At 38.5% G+C, this 23,019-nt stretch overlaps 9 protein-coding genes across 13 annotated transcripts; 7 read left to right on the top strand and 2 right to left on the bottom strand.

Annotated features, from left to right (window-relative positions):
• Window positions 1–673: 673 nt before the first annotated feature.
• On the top strand, window positions 674–1,894 carry AT5G55750 (hydroxyproline-rich glycoprotein family protein; the record flags this gene model as incomplete). Its single annotated transcript, NM_124957.2, has 3 exons — window positions 674–740; window positions 851–955; window positions 1,502–1,894. The coding sequence occupies 3 exons, from the start codon at window positions 674–676 to the stop codon at window positions 1,855–1,857; spliced, it is 528 nt and encodes a 175-aa protein (NP_200386.1). The 3' UTR covers window positions 1,858–1,894.
• A 213-nt stretch (window positions 1,895–2,107) lies between these two features.
• On the top strand, window positions 2,108–4,846 carry CRR21 (Tetratricopeptide repeat (TPR)-like superfamily protein). Its single transcript, NM_124956.2, has one exon. The coding sequence runs from the start codon at window positions 2,262–2,264 to the stop codon at window positions 4,752–4,754; it is 2,493 nt and encodes an 830-aa protein (NP_200385.1). The 5' UTR covers window positions 2,108–2,261; the 3' UTR covers window positions 4,755–4,846.
• Window positions 4,847–6,153: 1,307 nt separating this feature from the next.
• Window positions 6,154–8,651, top strand: FLA1 (FASCICLIN-like arabinogalactan 1). Of its 2 annotated transcripts, NM_001203621.1 has the most exons (3): window positions 6,234–6,944; window positions 7,688–8,378; window positions 8,429–8,547. In NM_001203621.1, the coding sequence occupies exons 1-2, from the start codon at window positions 6,303–6,305 to the stop codon at window positions 8,318–8,320; spliced, it is 1,275 nt and encodes a 424-aa protein (NP_001190550.1). In that variant the 5' UTR covers window positions 6,234–6,302; the 3' UTR covers window positions 8,321–8,378; window positions 8,429–8,547. The 2 variants fall into 2 exon arrangements, with proteins under 2 accessions (NP_200384.1, NP_001190550.1); NM_124955.4 differs by having other exon boundaries at window positions 6,154–6,944; window positions 7,688–8,651.
• A 318-nt stretch (window positions 8,652–8,969) lies between these two features.
• Window positions 8,970–10,700, bottom strand: AT5G55720 (Pectin lyase-like superfamily protein). The gene is made up of 3 exons (NM_124954.3): window positions 9,834–10,700; window positions 9,603–9,741; window positions 8,970–9,423 (listed from the first exon to the last, which is right to left on the bottom strand). Exons 1-3 carry the CDS (start codon window positions 10,646–10,648, stop codon window positions 9,199–9,201), a joined length of 1,179 nt encoding a protein of 392 aa, NP_200383.1. The 5' UTR covers window positions 10,649–10,700; the 3' UTR covers window positions 8,970–9,198.
• A 104-nt stretch (window positions 10,701–10,804) lies between these two features.
• Tic20-V (TIC 20-v-like protein) lies at window positions 10,805–11,817 on the top strand. The gene has a single exon (NM_124953.1): window positions 11,045–11,817. It carries the CDS (start codon window positions 11,071–11,073, stop codon window positions 11,698–11,700), a length of 630 nt encoding a protein of 209 aa, NP_200382.1. The 5' UTR covers window positions 11,045–11,070; the 3' UTR covers window positions 11,701–11,817.
• On the bottom strand, window positions 11,731–14,961 carry BAM4 (beta-amylase 4; the record flags this gene model as incomplete). 2 transcript variants are annotated; one of them, NM_124952.5, is made up of 10 exons in its annotated part: window positions 14,608–14,961; window positions 14,307–14,435; window positions 13,920–14,166; window positions 13,455–13,675; window positions 13,295–13,372; window positions 13,061–13,220; window positions 12,694–12,947; window positions 12,524–12,593; window positions 12,232–12,300; window positions 11,731–12,145 (listed from the first exon to the last, which is right to left on the bottom strand). In NM_124952.5, the coding sequence occupies exons 1-10, from the start codon at window positions 14,820–14,822 to the stop codon at window positions 11,993–11,995; spliced, it is 1,596 nt and encodes a 531-aa protein (NP_568829.2). In that variant the 5' UTR covers window positions 14,823–14,961. The 2 variants fall into 2 exon arrangements, with proteins under 2 accessions (NP_568829.2, NP_001318804.1); NM_001345148.1 differs by having other exon boundaries at window positions 11,993–12,145; window positions 13,898–14,166; window positions 14,608–14,956.
• Window positions 14,962–16,600: 1,639 nt separating this feature from the next.
• Window positions 16,601–17,988, top strand: AT5G55690 (MADS-box transcription factor family protein; the record flags this gene model as incomplete). 2 transcript variants are annotated; one of them, NM_001345147.1, is made up of 2 exons in its annotated part: window positions 16,601–16,624; window positions 17,052–17,988. In NM_001345147.1, exon 2 carries the CDS (start codon window positions 17,072–17,074, stop codon window positions 17,903–17,905), a length of 834 nt encoding a protein of 277 aa, NP_001318803.1. In that variant the 5' UTR covers window positions 16,601–16,624; window positions 17,052–17,071. The 2 variants fall into 2 exon arrangements, with proteins under 2 accessions (NP_001318803.1, NP_200380.1); NM_124951.2 differs by lacking the exon at window positions 16,601–16,624 and having other exon boundaries at window positions 17,050–17,905.
• A 27-nt stretch (window positions 17,989–18,015) lies between these two features.
• On the top strand, window positions 18,016–19,250 carry AT5G55680 (glycine-rich protein). The gene has a single exon (NM_124950.2). The coding sequence runs from the start codon at window positions 18,334–18,336 to the stop codon at window positions 18,958–18,960; it is 627 nt and encodes a 208-aa protein (NP_200379.1). The 5' UTR covers window positions 18,016–18,333; the 3' UTR covers window positions 18,961–19,250.
• A 382-nt stretch (window positions 19,251–19,632) lies between these two features.
• Window positions 19,633–22,967, top strand: AT5G55670 (RNA-binding (RRM/RBD/RNP motifs) family protein; the record flags this gene model as incomplete). 2 transcript variants are annotated; one of them, NM_001203619.1, is made up of 3 exons in its annotated part: window positions 19,894–21,112; window positions 21,488–22,039; window positions 22,320–22,755. In NM_001203619.1, 2 exons carry the CDS (start codon window positions 19,894–19,896, stop codon window positions 22,024–22,026), a joined length of 1,758 nt encoding a protein of 585 aa, NP_001190548.1. In that variant the 3' UTR covers window positions 22,027–22,039; window positions 22,320–22,755. The 2 variants fall into 2 exon arrangements, with proteins under 2 accessions (NP_200378.1, NP_001190548.1); NM_124949.3 differs by having other exon boundaries at window positions 19,633–22,039; window positions 22,320–22,967.
• Between the last annotated feature and the right edge of the window lie 52 nt (window positions 22,968–23,019).

Below are 23,019 nucleotides of genomic sequence, written 5' to 3'. Positions count from 1 at the left end.
ACGGTTGTAGATCATCTTATAACAAAACTTGAACTCGGTTTCGGTATCCTTGAATCATTGTAAACAACATTCATCTAATTGGTTAAACCAATACAATGAGTTATTAAATAAGTAAATTTATCGTCTTGTTATTATTTAAAATATATAGGTAAATGTCAACACATTGAATATTGAAACCATTTGATAAAGTGGGTTGTAATTTGTAAAATACTAAACCATATGACAGGGTTTACTATGGATTTAAATTGATTCTATGTGACGTTCTGGTGCATGCTCAACCATGAGCTTATATTAGATTAAAATCTTGTTCTATCGAACCGGTTTGAAACTCATCACTCAAAGCCATTTTGAATTCAGTTTGGTGAATAAACTTATAACATATCTAAGTTTCATAAATAAGTATTGTTATATATCATCAATTTATTTATCAAGATTAACATACCTCACACAGTTTTTTAATAAAAAACATGCAGCATGCAGACTTAAATATGGGTTATGTTAGTCCTCATTCCACTCTCGACAAGACCACAACCCACACCATCAGAATTAATATTTCCTCGGATACAATACTGTCCGAAAGTGTAGTCACACCTCAACACTAGCTTGTGCATCATTTGAAAAGTAGTTGAATCCTACAACAGACTAGTCAAAACAAACTCACCCAGCACCATGAATGCACAAGCAAATCATGAGTTTGGTGGATACTTTTTCCAAACTTGTCCAAAAAGCCATCATCGATGGTAATTTCAAAGCGAGGGTTAAAGTTATCATAATTAAGCAGTTTATTGTGAAGGCTAGCACCTTACTAACAAATGACCCTCATCAACTTTTTTCTGGTTGCTCTTGTCAGCCTTCACTACATGGGCCAGAGCGATTGAATGTAATTGCAACTCGGGAGCATGCAACAGCTTAGTTGGAGCCACATATTATCCATCGTGTAAACCCCGTCTTCAACGTAAAATTTGATTATTTGATTACTTGAAACAATTCATAGTTCTTCATCTTTCCCATAGCAAAAGATTCATTCGACTTGTCACAATTATCTTAAAACTCATGTTACTCATAATCCATCTTCTTTGGGACATCTATTGATGAAAATGGTACCGATCGGTATATATCTATATATTCCAAAGTAATACAAATGCGTTTTAATTTGTCATTACATGACAAAAATTTGTCTACATCAGCTAAAAGACACAAACGTTTTCTTCAGAAATCCTCCAACACCCCCGACATGTGTAATGCCATGCGGCAGATAATACGAAACCGAGGAAAAAATTCATCTCTTTTTATTATAAATCTCAAAACCAAAGACCAAACACTCATCATTTTCTCTAAGTCATCATCATGTTGTCTCTTCAAGCTTCTCTCTCTGTTCCTCTTATTACCTTTTATCTATCACTTTTAAACTGTGTCAATCTAAACTCAGCTTTGGATTCAAACGCTGGTTTTTGCACTCCTTACCCATGTAACCAACCGCCTCAACCACCGTCCTCTACAGGCTACTCTCCATATGGTAACCCTCCTCCACCGTCTCCACAGTATTCACCACCCCCACCGCCTTCACAGTCTTCACCGCCACGTTCTCGCTGCCCTCCTGTTCCGACGACAGGCTGTTGCAACCAACCACCAGGTCCACCACCTTCGACGATGTATTCTCCTCCGTATCCTTATTTTTATACTCCTCCTTATCCTTACGGTACTATTGGCGGAGGGGGACAAGGCGGTGGCGGCCAAGGAGGAGGAGGAGGAGGAGCCGAAGGCGGTACAACCGGTTCAGCGATGGCTTACTATTCCTCTTCCATTCCCGTATATGTTTTGATGCTTGTGTTAGCTAATGCTTTTATTGTCTTTTAGGTCATACATAGGTTTCAGATAAATATTAAAAGCCTATAAAAAATGTCACCTTCTTCTTCTGTTATTATCTCAAATTTTTTGTTTATATACTTTTGAAGTATTTTTTTTTTGTCGTTACTTTTGAAGTATATTCTAATAAATGAATTATATATTTTTCAACGTTATAATTCAACTAAACCGAGATCAAATCGAAAACCGGTTGGTACACATACGAATCGCGATCGGTACAAATATGTATCGAGTAACAGATGAAAACCGTACACGTGTCTGTATTTGCCACAAGAATCAACGGTGGAGAACATTTTACGAAAAGAAGTCGAGGAGATAATAAATAAAATAATTTAAATACGAGGATTCGAAAGAACTCTGTTTTATCTTCAGAGACGTTTATCAGAGAGGCATGAATGGCTTCTCTTCCTTTCAACACTATCCCGAATAAAGTTCCATTTTCAGTATCATCGAAACCTTCTTCTAAACACCACGATGAACAAGCTCATTCTCCTTCTTCCACATCTTACTTTCATCGCGTTTCGTCTCTTTGTAAGAACGGTGAGATCAAAGAAGCTCTGAGTTTAGTTACAGAGATGGATTTCAGAAACTTACGCATTGGTCCTGAGATATACGGTGAAATCCTCCAAGGATGCGTTTACGAGAGAGATTTAAGTACAGGGAAGCAAATTCATGCTCGGATTTTAAAGAACGGTGATTTCTACGCGAGGAATGAGTACATCGAGACTAAATTGGTGATATTCTACGCCAAGTGCGATGCTTTGGAGATTGCTGAAGTTCTTTTCTCGAAATTGAGGGTTCGTAATGTTTTCTCTTGGGCAGCTATTATTGGTGTGAAATGTAGGATTGGGTTATGTGAAGGAGCTTTAATGGGTTTTGTTGAGATGCTTGAAAATGAGATTTTTCCTGATAATTTTGTGGTTCCGAATGTTTGTAAAGCGTGTGGTGCGTTGAAATGGAGTAGATTTGGGAGAGGGGTTCATGGGTATGTGGTAAAATCTGGTCTTGAGGATTGTGTGTTTGTGGCTAGTAGTTTAGCTGATATGTATGGGAAATGTGGTGTTTTGGATGATGCGAGTAAGGTGTTTGATGAAATTCCTGACAGAAATGCTGTTGCTTGGAATGCGTTGATGGTTGGTTATGTACAAAATGGTAAGAATGAGGAAGCGATTCGGCTTTTTTCTGATATGAGGAAGCAAGGTGTTGAGCCTACTCGTGTCACTGTCTCGACTTGCTTATCTGCTTCTGCTAATATGGGTGGGGTTGAAGAGGGGAAACAGTCGCATGCCATTGCTATTGTAAATGGAATGGAGCTGGATAATATCTTGGGGACATCTTTATTGAATTTCTATTGCAAAGTGGGTTTGATAGAGTATGCTGAGATGGTTTTTGATCGGATGTTTGAAAAGGATGTGGTTACATGGAATCTGATTATTTCTGGGTATGTTCAACAAGGGCTAGTTGAAGATGCTATCTACATGTGTCAATTAATGAGACTAGAGAAGCTGAAATATGATTGTGTCACTTTAGCGACATTAATGTCTGCTGCTGCACGTACTGAGAATCTAAAGCTCGGGAAAGAGGTGCAGTGTTATTGCATTAGACATAGTTTTGAATCTGATATCGTTTTAGCCAGCACTGTGATGGATATGTATGCCAAGTGTGGCAGCATTGTTGATGCTAAGAAAGTGTTTGATTCTACAGTAGAGAAAGACTTGATACTGTGGAATACGTTACTTGCAGCCTATGCAGAATCTGGTCTTAGTGGAGAGGCTTTGAGATTGTTCTATGGGATGCAGCTAGAAGGTGTACCTCCAAATGTGATAACATGGAATTTGATCATTCTAAGTCTTCTAAGGAATGGTCAGGTAGATGAGGCCAAGGATATGTTCTTGCAGATGCAATCCTCAGGGATAATTCCAAATCTTATCTCATGGACGACTATGATGAATGGTATGGTTCAAAATGGTTGCAGTGAGGAGGCAATTCTGTTTCTTAGAAAGATGCAAGAATCGGGCCTGAGACCAAATGCATTTAGCATCACTGTCGCTCTCTCTGCTTGCGCACATCTAGCATCATTGCATATCGGAAGAACAATCCACGGATACATCATAAGAAATCTACAGCATTCCTCTTTGGTTTCTATTGAAACTTCTTTGGTTGACATGTATGCTAAATGTGGAGATATAAACAAAGCAGAGAAGGTTTTCGGAAGTAAGCTATACAGCGAGTTGCCTCTCTCCAATGCCATGATCTCGGCGTATGCATTATATGGTAACTTAAAAGAAGCAATCGCTCTATACAGAAGCTTAGAAGGTGTAGGTCTTAAACCAGACAACATCACAATCACAAATGTCTTATCAGCATGTAACCACGCAGGGGATATTAACCAGGCTATCGAGATTTTCACTGATATCGTTTCAAAGCGTAGTATGAAACCATGCTTGGAACATTATGGACTTATGGTAGATCTTCTTGCATCAGCTGGAGAAACAGAAAAAGCTTTAAGGTTAATCGAGGAAATGCCATTCAAGCCAGATGCACGAATGATCCAATCTTTGGTTGCTTCTTGCAACAAACAGCGTAAGACTGAGCTTGTGGACTACTTATCAAGGAAATTGCTTGAATCCGAGCCTGAAAACTCCGGTAACTATGTGACGATATCGAATGCTTATGCGGTTGAAGGAAGTTGGGATGAAGTTGTGAAGATGAGAGAGATGATGAAAGCTAAGGGTTTGAAGAAAAAACCTGGATGTAGTTGGATACAGATTACAGGAGAAGAAGGAGTCCATGTGTTTGTTGCCAATGATAAGACACATACTAGGATCAATGAGATACAAATGATGTTAGCATTGTTATTATATGATATGGGTACAGGTTCCAAATGATAATTATGTGTATGAAATATTATAAATTTGATCATGTATATTTAGACTCTCAAGAATTGAGAAGCTTTGTGATTACTGTTGTTTAATTATAAAACACAACAACCATCGTATCTTAAGTGACATGGGACAACAAACCGTTGCGTCAGATCTTCAAACAACTAGTTTTACTCAGTCCAGCCAGTACATGGACCGACCGATTGTCGGTGGAGAATCTGATAACAGATCTCAACCATCCACGTGGTTAGTCGGTACCTTGAGTCCTGCGTCACCATTTTCAGACAACATAAATTACACAAGTACCCCTGAATTTTTGCATATAAACCATGAAATTGCTTCATATATATATCTCCGGTTTTACCTGACCGTAACGATCACGCATTCATGCACTTTAACTTACGTTTTATCACCGACACTGACACTGATGACATTGCTACAGTCAAAGTCTCGTAGATTCGGGTCTAATCAAACTTTAAGGAACAAATAAAGATTTGTTTTATAAACGAAGAAGAAGAAGATTCTATGCTTGTGAAATGAGCTTGAATTTTTATTAATAATGGAGTAATGGGTTTACGATACCTTAATTTATGACGAAGAGATACTCTTCCAACTCCCACGTGACATGTTTGATTATATAATAATATGAAAATTTTGTATGTTTTTGAGTCTAAAAAGGTATTTCTATTTTTAGCTACACATACAAATCACATGATAGTTATGATCCACTATAAATTTCTCAACAAAAAGGAGAACAAATCATAAATATTGCTAAGCCAAAATAAATTTGACATTTAAACACTCTGTAGATGTTAGGTTAAGATTAGTTGGGGACATGTGCTACAATTACAAATGAATTTCGTAAGGCTGTTGTAATCTGCTTTAGGCTAAAATGCGTTGTCGCAATTCCTATTGTTTTTAATTTCCCTCATACTTTTCTATAAACTTACAATTTTTTACCTACACTTAGTCTACCAAAGTATCAATATTATAGGGTAAAATCCGAAGCAATAATGTCTAGTAAAGGCAATCAAACATTTGTAGCGGCGATGTGGTCAAATAATGGTTTCCTCTTGATGCTTAATGTCGAAACTAGACCACAATAATACAAATATGGGCACAAATATATCAATTTCTGAATCATAAACTTTTTCTCTTTAGAAAGATTAGCATGTCTCACTTGTTTCATCCTATATTTAATTTCGTCTACATATATAGATACCTAGTTCATAAAAACTTCCATTTTTCTAGAAAGTTCAACAATCGTTTAATAATTTCTAAAATAGTAGCTAGGTGGAACCCGTGGAAGGCTGGAAAGAAGAGCATTTGACATGGTCACAAAACTTGCAAAAGCCCATAAGCTTAAATTCGCAATAAATACAATAAATAATGTCATCACAATAAATAAATACAATGGCACAATCGTAATTACAACCAAAAACCACGTCCATTAAAAACTAAACACCACCTTCTTCTTCATCCCCTCACTTTAAGCTCTTCTTCACTCACACTCTCTCAAAAATCACCAAACCAAACTCTTCACTCTCTCCAACAATGGCCAAGAAGATGAGTTCTCTCATCATCATCTTCAACATTCTCCTTCTCCTCACAACTCAAACCCACGCGCACAACGTCACGCGCCTCCTAGCAAACCACCCATCATTCTCTTCCTTCAGCCATTTCCTAACACAAACACACCTCGCCGACGAAATCAACCGGAGAAGAACCATAACCGTTTGCGCAGTAGATAACGCCGCCATGTCAGCATTAACCTCTAAAGGCTATACACTCTCAACTCTCAAAAACATTCTCTCCCTCCACGTCCTTTTAGATTACTTCGGAACCAAAAAACTCCACCAGATCCGTGACGGCTCTGCTCTCGCCGCTACTCTGTTTCAAGCCACCGGAGCTGCTCCTGGAACCTCAGGATTCGTTAACATAACGGATCTGAGAGGTGGTAAAGTTGGGTTTGGTCCTGACGGTGGAGATCTGTCTTCTTTCTTTGTTAAATCTATTGAAGAAGTTCCGTATAACATCTCCATTATTCAGATCAGTAGAGTTTTACCGTCGGAGACTGCGGCGGCTCCGACTCCTGCTCCGGCGGAGATGAATCTTACCGGAATAATGTCGGCTCATGGATGCAAAGTGTTTGCTGAGACTCTTCTCACTAACCCTGGAGCTTCAAAAACCTATCAGGTACTATACTAAACCCCTGATTAGTAATTAATTACGATAATTAGTAATCTTCTGTTTAATTAATCAATAATTATATGCATGTGGCTGTGTACTAATTAATAAATGTAATTGGTACACTTATCACTACTAACCCTGATTTTAGTAAAAGTATTAGTTTTCTGTTTTCCATTTATAACATAAATAATCAATAAGTAGATGCATGTGTCTGTATAAATTTAGAAATTATTAAAAAAAGAAATCAGATATTTACTACTTACATAATTAACACTGATTAGTAGCTCTATCTAAAATGATTATCCTTTTAATTTCCGTTGTTAAATGAGAAGTTACTTATTCAGAAAAGATGCATGTGATTGTACTGTTGTATTGTAGCCAATAGCTATTGCCACATTGGTTTTGAAACAAAAAGAAAAAGGTCAAAAGGTGTTGACTGTTTCGTAAGCAATTAGCAAATATAGTCAAACATATAGACTTAATTACCTCAATTATCGGAACATAATTAGTTAGTTTTCCAATTCAAATTTATGAAACCAAATTCTATTAACTAAATTTTTAAAAATGGTTCATCTTTTTCAAATATGAAAAGTAACAATAATTTGTCTCCACTAACTCACACTAGCCATTATAATTGAGTAGCTACAAAAGTTTCAACTTCACTATCTTAATCAAGTCAACTTCAAGATAGACCAAATTGATCTTGAGAGATTAAAACCGGGTTTTGGATTGTGTTTATGTTGTAACAGGAGAGTTTAGAAGGAGGCATGACAGTGTTCTGTCCAGGAGATGATGCAATGAAAGGTTTCTTGCCCAAATACAAGAACTTGACAGCTCCAAAGAAAGAAGCATTTCTCGATTTCCTCGCTGTCCCGACATATTACTCAATGGCGATGCTCAAATCCAACAATGGTCCGATGAACACACTTGCGACAGATGGAGCTAACAAGTTTGAGCTTACTGTACAGAACGATGGAGAGAAGGTTACCCTCAAGACAAGGATCAACACTGTCAAGATCGTTGATACTCTTATTGATGAGCAGCCTTTAGCTATATATGCGACTGATAAGGTTTTGTTGCCTAAAGAGTTGTTTAAGGCTTCGGCTGTTGAAGCTCCGGCTCCTGCTCCGGCACCAGAGGATGGTGATGTTGCGGATTCTCCAAAAGCGGCTAAAGGGAAAGCGAAAGGAAAGAAGAAGAAGGCTGCACCGTCGCCAGATAATGATCCTTTTGGTGACTCGGATTCGCCTGCCGAAGGGCCTGACGGAGAGGCCGATGATGCGACGGCAGATGATGCTGGTGCGGTTAGGATCATCGGAGGAGCTAAGGCTGGTTTGGTGGTGAGCTTGCTCTGCTTGTTTGCTTCTTCTTGGCTTCTATAGTTTCACTTCGTTTCTTCTATTCTTCCATGTTTTTTTTTTTGTGAATCTTTTATTTATGGTTTTTGGGGGAAAGTAAATGAGGATTATTTATTTCCCTCTATTGTTGAGTTTTTTTTATTTATTTAAAAGTTGGTTGTCGAATTAAATAGTCGGTAGTTTATATATTTGTGTGTTCTTGTTTCACGTGTTTGTTTAGTTGATGATGTAAACAAGTCCTGATTTTGGTGATCTTGTCATATTTTTCTTGTTTTTGTATTTGTCTAACTGATTTTCACATAATGAGTCCAAAAACTAATTCAGATCATCACAAATCAGAAATTTGAAAGGTAACGAAATTTACATTGAATCAAAGGAAAAAAAAGCCTTTAATGTGTTATATACAAAATACAAATAAAAAAGTAGCTAGCTACGAAATTAGGTCTTGAGCCACATTACTAGCCACTTGATGATTGGTCTCTTGAGTACGCTATTTATACATATTGGGATGAGCTCAATCCCAATATGATTGGGAAAGTTAGAATAAAAGAAACTAACAATATACGAATAATTCCTAATCTTATGTTAACACTCACTAAAAAAAATGGGAGTATATATAAAATTATTAATGATGAGTGTCAATCTTAGTTTTATCCGATGGAAAAAGGTTGTTAAGTAATTTTAATGTATTTATAAATAAAAAAACTGACGAAACTTTGTGACTCGTAAAAGAAATTTTTTGGTAAAGAAATTGACAATGAACAATTGTTGTTTGGGTCTATGATCATCATCACATTCAGTACAAATCCTATTTACGATAACAATAACCACAACAAGTAGAAGAGCAAAAAAGAAAAAGAAGGACAAACACTAGATTTGGTCACAAGCTTATGTTTGTGTTTTTAACAAGCTTGGTCAATTTCGCAACTAAGAACACCTACTGATGGATGTGTGGTCTTGAGAAGTGAAGCTGGTCGAGCTACCATACTCGAAAATTTCGCGTAGCTCGGAGAATCCTCTTTCCCTGACGGTGTAAAGAAAGCTCCGTTAACCATTTCGTCTCCTTCTGATTTCCAGTTCCATTCCTTCCATTCTTCGTCTCCATCTGCACTCTCTCGCTTTGTAACCTGCGTATAGGGCATGTGAGTTTAGAAGTATGGAGCAAACATTTCCGTCTAGAATCTAATCCATATAGTAAGACACATGAAAATCAAATTTCTAAATGATTAGTCGACTATGAATTAGATTGTACTAATTGTGAGGTTAAAACGCTCTTAGTTTTGTGGAGCACATGTCACGAACGTACCTCCTTGGTGAACTGATTATTGGAAGCTATGAAAACATTTCCTTGGCTAAAGATCGTTGGATTAGCACTTCCACCAATAGCATACATCTTCCAGTCTCTATAAATGTTATTCACTATGTGAAAATATCCATGCCTACACCTACACATTGGTATTTTAAGCACGAATATTTTGGTTAGCTTATAAATTTGACATTAAAAAAAGAAGAAAAAGAAATATAAGATTGTACTAACCTTGGCATTCTTTGGACAAGTCCTTCACCAAAATAGTTAAACGCGATCGTAACTCGCATATCCCGATCACCGGAATACTCATCACTATGGCCCAAAAGCATGACTTCATTATGATTCAACATGTAACTATTCGAAATCGTTATATCCGTGGATCCATTCACCGCATCAATAAGCCCATCGTAACATTTCTCTAACGTACAATGATCAATCCAAATATCTCGAGACTCGAATATCGATATTCCATCTCCATCCGAGTATCCTCCCAACGACGATAAAGCATTCCGTTTCACGGGAACACAATCGTGAATATAAAGATTGTTTATAATAATGTTACTAACTTTATATAAAGTTAAACACGGTCCATAAGCTATTTGTACGTTATTTCCTCTACCATCAATGGTTTTGTATGAAGCTACTTGAAGATCTTGTTTTAGTTGTATTACCATGTCTCGATCAAAAATGATCCATAGAGGTTGATCTTGTGTCGCAGCGTACCGTAATGTACCTGGAGTTGGATTTAGAGGATTGTCGTCTCCTGAATCAGTCACCGTGTAGAACTCCCCGGCTCTACCGCCAATTGAGTCGCGTCCGAATCCAACCGCGCAATCCGCGAGGTTTTTGCGGTTGTCCTTCCAGTTTTCGTCGCATCTCCAACACTCATCGATTGGATTTCCATTGGCTGAGCAAGAAGACGCTGTTGAATTTGATGTCACTGTCGTTGATAGTCTCCTTACTATTGGCGGTTTAGGAATCGCAAATGCAAACGCAAAAGAAGTGTTTAAGAGAAACAAGAAAAACGTACATACAATTGACATTATATGTTGTCTTAAAAAGAGATTAAAACCAACTAACAATTTCACTATGAACATTATGTTTATAATTTGCTCCAATATATATATGCAAGAGACATTGAAGTGCACTAAAAAATAAATACGGAGGTAATTAAATTAGGTGAAAATTGAAAGAATTGGGTCCAATACAAAGGCATTACGCCGTTTTATACCGGTGGATTTTGATATTTAAATATACACAAAAAACAAAGACAATAACAGAGGCTATTTAATTGTTACCTTACTTCAAATAACTACGTACCGTTTTATCATATTAGAAAGATAAGAAGACGACACAATGTTTTAAGCTAAACTTTTAAAACAGAGTGGAGTTTAGTTTATTATCCTCTCATCATGTGTTAAGCAGTCTTTCAGTTTTGTGTGAAGTGAAACAAAAACAGAGCAAAATGGCAATAATATCTCAGTTTTTTGCTCCATTACCATCTCTCACCGGAACCCTAACCCTAACCGGTCGTTCTTTTCTCCCTCTAAACCTTGATACCCAATTCCCAAAACCTAGACTTTCCAGGGACAGAGCCGCCACACTCGTACTCCAATCCAAGGGTGATGATTCCGTCGATGCATCGGATCGGATAATCTCAGCCGTCTGTTACTTCTACCCATTCTTCGATGGGATTCAATACGGCAAATTCATCATCACACAGTACCAACCTTTTCAGATTCTCATCCAACCTTTGTTTCCCGCCATCAGAGCTTTCAAGAGCTTCCCTTTCAATGGGTTTCTTATCTTCATCACTCTCTACTTCGTCGTTGTGAGGAACCCTAATTTCAGCAGGTACGTCAGGTTCAACACGATGCAGGCGATTGTGCTTGATGTGTTGTTGATTTTCCCGGATTTGCTTGAGAGGAGCTTTAATCCTAGAGATGGGTTTGGTTTAGATGTGGTGATGAGTTTGGACAGCACAGTGTTCCTCTTCTTGCTTGTCTCTTTGATCTATGGATTCTCTGCTTGCTTGTTTGGTCTGACCCCGAGGTTGCCTCTTGTTGCCGAGGCTGCTGATAGGCAAGTCCTTTGATTCAATAATATCTTTGTATGTAACACATTTGCTGTGATTAAACCTTCTGTATTGGATCGCTTTCTGATAATCAAAACATACAATGTAACTTTTTGATCCAATGAAAAAGGTTTCTGCAAGACTTTTGCAATAGAGATAGAACAAAATGAAGAATAGAAACAGAGAGAGATTTTATCATATAACAATTTTTGATTTGATTAGTTCTCCTCATCACATATCTGAAAAAGCAATATGGTGAGGAAAGATCGATTCTGTAACAAAAGACAAACACACCAATGGGTGGTGAGTGTGTTTACATATCTGCACTCATCTGTCTAATGAAAGGGACAAAGTTGTTCCAGTTCTCGACCCTAAAGATCTTCTCATTCATTCTGCAAAACGTAAATGATCTTAGAGTGTCGCCATTCGGTTGCACACAGTTCTCTCGTATTTGCCTTAGTCCCATCTGTTGCAGAATTCATATAGAAAATGGTTAATAACCACCACTTTGACCTCAGACGTATAAGACTAAAGCATGTGCAAATAACTCACCTCATCAAATCTTTCGCTTGTGTTTCTACCAGTCACATGTATTGTCCACTTCTTCGAAACATCATGTATCTAGCAAAAGAAAATGTGATAATGCTGATTTGTTCATGTTCTTATAAGGCATGCTTAATTGTCTAATGTAGCAGCGCAGTAAGAACACAGAGACTAGACTAGTTTGAAGTGTCTCTACGGAAGTAAATAGTGCTTCAACAGTGACCGGTCTAAATACAAGTAACATACATACTTCATATGAACATAATTGAATTCTGGATCAAGGGTTTACGAAAGAAAGTACCTGTCTACGTAATCCTTCAGGGCTGCAAAGATATTTCTCAGGTATTTCACTATCTGCCATATCCAAGCAGCTGAAAAGATATGATAGATTCTCTCGTTAGTGAAACTGGACCATGCAGCTTCTGAGAATTATGTACATAGTAAAAGAAAACTTCAGAAAAAGGCTCTCACGGGATGTTGAGAGCAGCACCATGACGAGACAAGACGGAAGCTACAGGATCATAACCATCCCTGAGGGAGGTGTTGTAATAACCTGCAGTTAGTTCAGCGGGGTGTGAAGATGTCTTATACCACCAATAGATTCCACCAATTTTTGCAACCAGCATTACAGAGCTTTTCTCTTCTTCCTGACGTCTCCGCAAGACATCGGCTGCCTTTGCAAGAATAGCATCAGCATGACAAATCAACTTCCCACTGTACCATTCCTACAATGAAAAGCAGTTCACGTTGTTATCTATAATCCAGCCTACTAGCCACTTTTATATCATAACAATATATTATATCAGAATCACCAAAGAGGCTATGATATAGAACATACTAGAAAGAAACGACCATAGTCAGAGAGAAAGCTATCATTGCCCTCCTCAAAGAACGGAACTCCAGATGGAAAGCTATTATAGCAGCCGGTATTCGGAGGATCTCTGCTTCCCCATTGAGGTTTGCCTTCTTGGGATGCCACTGCCATCAAGTCTTCCATCCTAAACCAAGTAGTATAAATCTGTAAGTGTGATTAGTACAGGCAAATACAAATTTTCAATAAATAAGCACTCACATGTACTTGTCATGGCATTGGAATTCACCAATTCCAGGAAATTTCCACCTCCCATCTCCAGAAGGATGTGCAGGATATCTGCAAGAGATAACTGTGTAAGAAACTCCTATTGTAGCTATTGTGGCTTTACCGGTGGTAGTCCACAGAAGATCAGAAGTACCTAAGCTCCCCCGAAGGACCAAGACCTATACTTATTTCTTCAATCACATTCCCAAGATATGGCTCAAATTTTGTTGAAAAACTGAGCATAAAATCTTCATAGCATTGAACAGCAGTACGGCCACCGAACAAAGGAAGTTGATCGACTCCAAGTGTGAGATAGTCATTGTTGGAAAATCCGCTTTTATCTCTATAGTATATGTCCTTATTGACGTCTCCAATCTGGAAATTATAAGGTGAAAAGCAGTTGAGCTAAACTTCGTAACAAAGGAAAGCATTCCCAACGACAACATAATCAAGTTAGCATCTATGATTGTGTAACAGAAATCTATAGTCTCCAAGGTTTCATCAGAAAAAGTTCTCAACCTTAAAAATATTCAAAGGAAGAAGAAAAATCCGCATCAGGCAACCTTCTATCTCTACCGCAAACAAATAACTAAATACCTGTAATTCTAACAATACCAACCTCTCGGATCCAGAGTGGAAGACTGATGCCTCCTTTCCCACCAAACAAATGCATATTTGAATGAAAGCAAAGAGCAACATGTAACTTCAACCCTGCCTCAGAAATCAGTCTAAAAAGCTCTTCATACAGTGACCATTTAAACTCAAGAGGAGAGAAACGCTCTACAATCCCCCACCAAACCTCAACTGCGATTCCATGAACACCAGCTAACTTGAGTGCCTTAAGAGATACAGTTAAAGCCTTGAGCCTGAAACAATAAAGATAGATATATCATTTACTAAAAGAAGAAACTAGACTTGTCTTGTTCTGAAAAAGGAATTATACTATATTTCATACCATGTAAGGTTATATAAATCGGGTACATTGAAACATTTCAAGAAACTTAACCTTTTAATCTTTGGACACCCAGAAGCATCAATTCCAAATGTATCAATCGGCATCATCACAAAAACTGGAACTCTCTTGTGCCTTGATGATACCAACACAAACGATCGTGATTTCTCTCGAGCATCCATGCTATTAATCATGTTCATCAACAACAACAACAATTCGATTAAAAAATCACTTAATTCCAATCCAATTTCACTCGCAGACAACTAATTTCTTCCCCAAATTGATTCCACTAACGAAAATGATGTAATCGATTTCCATTTTTCATGAATTTAACAGCGAGAGCGAAACTAATTACCTAAAGATTCGGCTGTTCCCGGCGACGGAACGCAACTTAGTGATGAAACGACCGCGTTTGAAAGGAGGAATCATAGAAACGCTTCGGAAAAAGTTACGATTACGCTTTGTACTCTGCTCGAGGAAACAAGATTTCAAAGAAAATCCTCCGGGATGGAAGAAATTGCCGCCGGTGACTCCGCGACAGCCACATCCGATTACTCCAGTCTCCGTCATTTTCGTTTCTTCTCCTTCGTCGGAGATATTTCTCAGATGGTTTTAGATGCGGAGGAAAAGAGACGGAGATGGAGTACTTGAAACGCAAAATTCTATTTCTCTTTTTCTTTTCTTTTTAACGACCCAAAATTTATTTGGGGCTTTTCTGATATATATACTGAATTTTTAAATCAAGAAAATTATCAACTTTATAATTCCTTCTTGACCCTATACTTTTTCCTTTATTGCCTTTATTTTCTATTTTTTGCCCGTATGTTTTAAATATTTCTATAATTGACCCCAACTTTCGTTCTCTACTATATACCTCGTGCCTACAATATTTAATTATTTATAGGAGTATAGGTGTTTTTATGAAACAAATCAGTGAAATTATCAAAACTAATTAACGTTTTACTTGTTGAAGTTCAGGAGATGATTGAGATTACATTTATTTTATTATAAAAATCAGAGTTGATTTTTTCAAACTGGTGTTTAATGTGTAACATGGAAACAAGTTTAAATTTCTATTATGACTGACTTATAATTGAATAATAAAACTATGAGGACTTGAATAGCATATAGTCAAACTAATTGTACTTTTAGATGGTAATTTTTTTATATGATATTAAATATCCATTGAATAAGGTTTTTTAACAAAGAAAATGGAATTAACCATTTTGCTGACGTGGAAACATATCGTCCCTTAGTGGATAAGCATGTAAAATATCCCATTAGAACATATCCCATGCTACTCGCCACCATCAACACTGCCTATTACCAATTATAGTAGTGAATTTGGCATATAAATAGTATACGAAAAATGTCTCACATATTTAAGTTAACCTATTATTTCCGTCTTCATTGTCATATAGTTTGATCAAATTAAATCATGGGTCCACGATATGTCACGTTTCAGTCTCGTAGTACTACTCATCAAGTGGCAAAACTTTGTTTATCACATATAGCTGATATTTATTCGAATGTGAAAGATAATAAAGGATAAAAAAACAAAATTTCAAAATACGCACTAAGTAATAATTGCATGGGACATTTTACAAGTTCTAGTCATTTTTTAGTTACATACCAGTGCGTATGAGCATATGGTGATTGGTGAAATTGTTAAATGTATATTTCAAAGGCTATGAATTACCGATCAATCGATCAACACCAACAGCTACTAGTAGTTTAAAATTTTATGAAACAAATTTATTATTTGTCGATGTCTCCTAGTATTATATTAAAATGAACTATCGAGTATCAGTACAAATAGTCATCACAGAAGTGTGACAAACTTACGACAACAAACTTTAATCTTTTTTCTAATTTCTATACAACCAAACTACCAAAGTGGCCATGAAGACCAATAAGAACATTGTTGCAACTTGCAAACGGAACCTCAGCCACCTCCGGCGCCAAATTTCCGTAAGAATATTAACAAAGTTTTCAATTAAAGCAAAAAAGGAATATTTGAGAAAATTAATTGGCACAAATCACAAACAAAATCTTCTTTCTTGATCATGCTGTAATTACAATGTTTTCCTTTAACTGAACTCTTATCACTTGTGCGTGAACATAGAAACTAAAGATTTGTATAGCTTCGTCCTCTTTAATTCTACTCGAAAACATGGAAAGAAATAAAATATCAGCATTGCTACCGTAATTTAGGGGAGGAAACAATATTCGAGAATAAACCATATATTCTTTACGACAAAAAAAAAAAAAAAAAACATATATTCTTTTTTTGCGTGTGTCTTATATAAACACAGAAAGAGGAACTCCATTGTTAAATCAAGAAACTTCAGAAAGTAGAGCTCTTAAAGAAGGTATTATATACATTCTTTTTTTCTTCTAGTAATCACTCTGCATTTACTTTATGTTAATATCCCATCTGTTTTACTATTCGTGTTAATCGTATATGGATTTGGAATTATGCATAGGAAGCTTGACAAAACGATAAGGATTATGCTTATTAGTGAAAAAATTGAGAATAAAATAATATGAATCTTTCTTCCCTATACATTTGTAAGGCTTACATTGCTATGAAATGTTAAAATGTAAACCTAAAAGCTATATGAGTTACAAATTTTTTATTGACAACAAAATGTTTACTAGTATTAGTGCTTTGGTTGTAAATTTGTAGTGTTTCTGTATGTTTTGGTAGCTGATCGTTACATCCAAATGATGATATTACTATTTCAATTTTCAAGATTATGATCTATTGTTGTGTTTTACTCTTTTATGGCTTTTTAGATTGAAGCAAAGGTATCTGGATGGGTCGAAAGATGGTAAAGATGACGAGGATAACGAACGAGAAAACGAGGATAACGACTTACAAGAAGAGGAAAGCATGTTTGTATAAGAAAGCCAGTGAGTTCTCAACACTCTGCGGTGTGGACACTTGTGTCATTGTGTACGGCCCGAGCAGAGCAGGGGACGAAATGGTCATGGAGCCCGAGTTATGGCCAAAGGATGGGAGCAAAGTCCGTGAAATCTTAACCAAGTACAGAGACACTGCGTCAAGCAGCTGCACCAAGACATACACCGTGCAAGAATGCTTGGAGAAAAACAACACTAAGGTGGAGAAACCGACGATTGCGACAAAGTATCCTACATGGGACAAAAAGCTCGACCAGTGTTCTTTAAATGACCTCTATGCGGTTTTCATGGCAGTAGAAAACAAGATCCAAGAGGCTACGAATAGGAATCAGACATTTCCTGACACTAGTTGTTGGTCTAATGACCAACTTGGTTTATGCGGTTACAATCGGCAATGTTTTGAGCAGTATCAGTTGTTTCCTCTGCCTACTATGGATTACAACGGGCTCTCTTTCTTCCCTTTTAATAACCAGATGACCTCAAATACTGCGGAAGTGTCTTCCTTCTCGAATGTGACAGAGCCGATGATAGCGAACGGGCAAAGCTTGTTTTACGGGAGTTGTTCGGATGGTCCATATGGTCCGATGGTACAGAGGACAGCTTATATGGAGCCAATACATTGGGGTTTAGGAAACAGTATGTTCAACAATGTGAAGCAGTTCCAAGATTATCCCTTCAGGTTTGCACAAGTTAATGATTTGGAGGATTCAAGTAAACTTTCTATGTGAGAAATGTCATTTGTTTCTTCCGTTTGAATGTTGCTTTATAAACTTCTTTTTATCAAGTTTCTATTAAGTTTGTTGATTTTTTTCATAGCTATATCATGGAATAAGAAAATGGTGTTTTTACGAAAACATATTGTACTAACAAATATAATCTACCAACATTAATATACTATAAAGTAATCAATACAAAACAAGTAAGTATCTTGTTCATTAGAATTACAAGATATACTGAAGAGTCTTCTTATAGTCTGACAAAAAGCTAGTTAGCTGGAAGAACCAAAGTGGCTACTAAGATCAAAAATATGCATAGGAGATCATGTTGAACGAATTTAGAAGCCGACTTGGCTCCGGCGGGAACCTCAGCAGTCTCTGGAGCCAGATTCGCCGTCGCTGGTGCAGAACTACTCACCGGACCTCGTCCGTAAGGAAATATGTCCGGCGTATTCGCTGGAGTTGATGGAATATCAGGGGTTGTTACTGGCGATGTTGCTGCGATATATGGAGCATCGGCGGAGACTGGTGGTTGGTTTGATGGGGTGGTGGCAGGCGATTCTATTGAGGTGGTGGGACTTATCATTGGAGCAGAGATTGGAGACTTCCCTGGAATTGTAGTGGGAGGGGATACAGGGGAAGTTGCAGGCGTAGAGACAGGAGTCGTGGATGTAGTCGGAGAGGAAACAGGGGAAGTCACCGGAGATGAAACAGGGGATTTCAGAGGAGACGCAATGGTACGAGATGTAACAGGGGAAGTCGCCGGAGACGAAACAGGGGATTTCAATGGAGAAGCAATGGTTCGAGAGGAAACAGGGGAATTCGTCGGAGTAAAAACAGGTGATTTCGATGGAGATGCAGTGGTCCAAGATGGGGAAGTCGCCGGAGAAAGAACAGGGGATATCGATGGAGTCACAAAGGCCGCCGGAGAGGAAACAGAGGATTTCTCCGGAGACTTTGAAGGCGATGTTTGCTTCGTCGAAGATGGTGCCTCTGGAGATTTTTGGATCACCGGAGGATGTAAAGTAGGAGTTAAAGGAGACTTCGACGGAGAAATAACACGATGAGATTTTGCCGGCGGATGTAAAGTGGGCGTTTGAGGAGACTTTGTCGGAGCCTTTAACGGAGAAATAACAAGATGATGAGATTTTGCCGGAGGATGATGTTTCACGGCGAGTCTCGGCGATTGAGCGGGTGCATTGGCCGCTTTTACATTACCAGAAATGGAAATTAAGAAGACAAAAATGTAAATTACAGCAAACCGACGCATCGTTTTTCTTGTTTTGTCTGATTCTGGGAAAGATAACAAAAATCCAAAGTGTTCTGATTCTCAGTTCTTAGTAAAATAAGTATTTGCAAGTTTCGGTTAATGGATTTATTATAAGAAAGAGAATTATTTTAAACACGAAACGTTGTGAATTGTGATAATCGAGAGATATATGACCGTTGGTGGCGCCTGTATTGTCGGAAGTGAAGTAGCCGTTAACCGGCTAAAACCGGTTATTATGAGACGACAGGAAGTTTTATTCAGAAATGATCAGACGACGAGTCGTTTAATAAGTTTTCGAAAGTTTGAACGACAGGTAGTTCACATAAGTGAGCCCATTAAAAGCAAGCCCATTTGTTCTGGGTCATGAAACCACGCGTATTGGATTGTTGTTAGTTCTCGTAAATTCGGAAAACACGTGTCATCTCTACACTAGAAAAAGGCTCTACAATGCGCGACTGTGTACGGTGCATGTTAGTGAAATTAGTTGGATTCCATCGAGGAAAAAAATAATTTTAATTGTAAAGAAATCAAAAAAGAAAATCCAAGAAATTTCACAAATCTACCGGATTAGGGTTTCTAGCAACAGGTCCTGTCTCCGGTGACAAAATTTCTGCAAAATCTCTTCTTTTATTGAGATTGTTCATGTTCGAGCGAGTGATAACGTAAGCTTGTGATAAATCTGATTCGAGAAAGGAGCTTTTTTTTTTATCACAAGGAAGAGTCTTTTAAGATGGATGAGGGAGATGGGAGAGATCAGATGGATCAATTTCATCAAAACGAGGCGATATCTGCCGTTGCTGACGACGGGTTTATGGCGGAGGAAGAGGATGATGATTATGAGGATCTTTATAACGACGTTAATGTTGGAGAAGGGTTTCTTCAGTCTATGAAAAAGAACGACGAAGCGGGATCTAGAAACGAGGAAAAGGAGAAGGTTAATATGGAGGAGGAAGATAGGGTTGAACCAGTTTTAGGTGAAGCTGAGGTTTCGATTTCGATACCTGGTTTGGTTGGTGAGAGCGTTGAGAAAGAAGCAGAAGCAGAGTCAGGAGGAGGAGGAAGTGGAAGTGGTACTGATGTGGTGGTCGCTTCTAGTGGATATGGAGCTCAGGAGGTTAAGGTAAGCGATGTTAGCCAGGAGATTCCTGGTGGAATTGGTACTGGTACTGGAGGTGGGCTGAGAGTTGAGCTAGGGCAAGCTTCTAATCGGGCTAATGATCTCGAGGCACCTAGAGGGAATAATATTTCGCAGGGTCTCTTGCCACCACCGCCTGTGTTGGGGAATAACGAGAATTTGATGAGACCTGTGATGGGTAATGTTAATGGCGGGATTCCTCCTGGACCTGGTAGTAACATGGTTGGGAACGGAGCTAATATCGCTATGCCTGGTGTTGTTGGCGGGGGAACTGGTGGTGGAGGAGGCGGTGGAGCTTTTCTTTTCGTAGGGGATCTGCATTGGTGGACAACTGATGCGGAGCTTGAGGCAGAGTTGTGCAAGTATGGTGCAGTGAAGGAGGTTAAGTTCTTTGATGAGAAAGCTAGTGGGAAGTCGAAAGGGTATTGTCAAGTAGAGTTCTATGATCCTGTGGCAGCTTCGGCTTGCAAAGATGCGCTGAATGGGTATCCATTCAACGGTAGGCCTTGTGTTGTTGAGTATGCGTCCCCATATTCGGTTAAGAGAATGGGAGAGGCACAGGTGAATAGGACCCAACAGGCTCAATCTGTAATTGCACAAGCTAAGAGAGGAGGGCCTGCTGATCCTCCAAGTAAACCACTCGTGGCCAACAACAACAATAACAACAACAACAACGCCATTGGCGGGAATTTCCAAGGTGGGGAAAATAGAGGATTTGGTAGAGGTAATTGGGGTAGAGGCAATGCTCAAGGAATGGGTGGTAGAGGACCAGGTGGTCCAATGAGGAATAGGCCTAATGGGATGGGTGGAAGAGGTTTGATGGGTAATGGTGGGTTTGGTCAAGGAATGGGTACAGGGCCTCCTATGAATATGATGCATCAACCAATGATGGGGCAAGGGTTTGAACAAGCTTTTGGTGGACCGATGGCGAGAATGGGAGGGTATGGAGGATTCCCTGGGGCTCCAGGTCCACAGTTTCCTGGGCTTTTGTCATCATTCCCTCCTGTAGGAGGAGTTGGTTTACCTGGAGTGGCACCTCATGTGAATCCAGCATTTTTTGGACGAGGGATGCCGATGAATGGAATGGGAATGATGCCTAATGCTGGTGTTGATGGAGGGCATAATATGGGAATGTGGGATCCTAACAGTGGAGGGTGGGGTGCTGGTGAAGATCTGGGTAGTGGAAGAGCTGCGGAATCGAGTTATGGGGAGGAAGCTGCATCTGATCATCAGTATGGAGAGGTTAATCACGAAAGAGGGGCTCGTCCAAATCCTGTGAAGGAAAAAGAAAGAGCTTCAGAAAGGGAATGGTCTGGTTCATCTGATAGAAGGAATCGTGAGGATAAAGATGCTGGTTATGAAAGGGACATACCGAGGGAGAAAGATGTTGGTCACGGTTATGATATGCCAGAGAGAAGGCATCGTGATGATAGAGACACCGGTCGTGAGCGTGAGAGGGAACATCATCATAAGGATCGTGAACGCTCCAGAGAACATGTTCGTGACAGAGAAAGGGAAAGGGAGAGGGATCGTCATAGAGAAGAACGAGAACGATATGGTGGTGATCATCGTACTAGACACAGGGACGAACCTGAACATGATGAGGAATGGAACAGAGGCCGATCATCCAGAGGACACAACAAATCGCGGTTGTCTCGCGAGGATAACCATCGCTCAAAATCAAGGGATACTGATTATGGGAAAAGAAGGCGGCTTACTACTGAATGAGTATCAGATAAAAGTAAGTAGTTGAATCTGATGGTAACTTTTGTTCCTTATGTATTGTAAATTCTACCATTCTTTTTGATTTTTTTGCTTTAAGACTTTGACTAGTTACTGGCCTGGTTCGTTTTTCTGATCAAAATTTAGCCGTCTGCAAGGGCATATTGTCTAACTTGTGTATACTCTTGTAGCTCAATGATTTTTCGAGTTGATAGTTATCATTGTGGTTTATACTTTTGCCCTTTTCTTTACTGACTATGGTTTCTGTTGTCTTCTTAAATTCATAACATTATGGGTAGATTGACTTTGAGAGTTACTGCAAAACTATAAACCCCCTTATGGAAGAAGAGCAAGATGAGGAAGAAGATAGAAAGGCAGACTCTTGTCAAAGATTGAAGACTCTTACTGGTGAAATCTCTTCTTCAACTCAGCTTAGTTACCTAGAAGTGGAAAGAAACTTGGCAAACGTTTACCTTCTTTAAGTTATTAGACACCTTTCCTTTTGCCATTTTTTATGTGAAACTTCTAAAGACCAGTGTGTTGTGGTGATGTTTTGGCCTTTTGGGTTTCCATCCATTTGTGTTTAGATGTTCTTGTTTTAACTGTTTCTGAATTTGTTGTTGTGTAGTTGTATTAGTTGCAGCCAAATAGTTAGCCTGGCCAGTGTTACTGATCTTGTTTCTCCAAGTTTTAGCCATTTGGGCTGTATTGTATGTATCTATCATATTGTAAGCTCCTCATCTGCCTTAGGAACTTCAGAGGTCATGAGACATGACAAATGTAACAGCATGAGCATCCTTTGGGATTGTGTTTTTGTGATTTCCAAAAGTGATGTAGTAGATCATTTTTTTTTTTTGTTGAAAAGGAAATCTGGTCGCTCCTTGTTCAAGTGTGTACATAATAGAAGTTACATTTCTTCATTTTCATGGATTTTCTTTAAGTTTCTGTAGCTATGAACACATCCACATCAATGGCATAGATCCTTTATTCTTCATTAGC

This window comes from Arabidopsis thaliana, chromosome 5, assembly GCF_000001735.4.
Source record: "Arabidopsis thaliana chromosome 5, partial sequence".
Taxonomy (NCBI): Eukaryota; Viridiplantae; Streptophyta; class Magnoliopsida; order Brassicales; family Brassicaceae; genus Arabidopsis; species Arabidopsis thaliana.
The sequence above is the reverse complement of the archived record's forward strand: the minus strand, read 5'-3'. Positions and strand labels throughout refer to the sequence as shown.

Coding starts and splice junctions, on each gene's coding strand:
- CRR21 (NM_124956.2), top strand. CDS start 2,262: ATGGCTTCTCTTCCTTTCAACACTATCCCGAATAAAGTTCCATTTTCA.
- FLA1 (NM_124955.4), top strand. CDS start 6,303: ATGGCCAAGAAGATGAGTTCTCTCATCATCATCTTCAACATTCTCCTT. Junction 6,945..7,687: donor GAGCTTCAAAAACCTATCAG/GTACTATACTAA, acceptor ATGTTGTAACAG/GAGAGTTTAGAAGGAGGCAT.
- AT5G55720 (NM_124954.3), bottom strand. CDS start 10,648: ATGTCAATTGTATGTACGTTTTTCTTGTTTCTCTTAAACACTTCTTTT. Junction 9,742..9,833: donor CTTGTCCAAAGAATGCCAAG/GTTAGTACAATC, acceptor ACCAATGTGTAG/GTGTAGGCATGGATATTTTC. Junction 9,424..9,602: donor ATAATCAGTTCACCAAGGAG/GTACGTTCGTGA, acceptor CCCTATACGCAG/GTTACAAAGCGAGAGAGTGC.
- Tic20-V (NM_124953.1), top strand. CDS start 11,071: ATGGCAATAATATCTCAGTTTTTTGCTCCATTACCATCTCTCACCGGA.
- AT5G55680 (NM_124950.2), top strand. CDS start 18,334: ATGTCCGGCGTATTCGCTGGAGTTGATGGAATATCAGGGGTTGTTACT.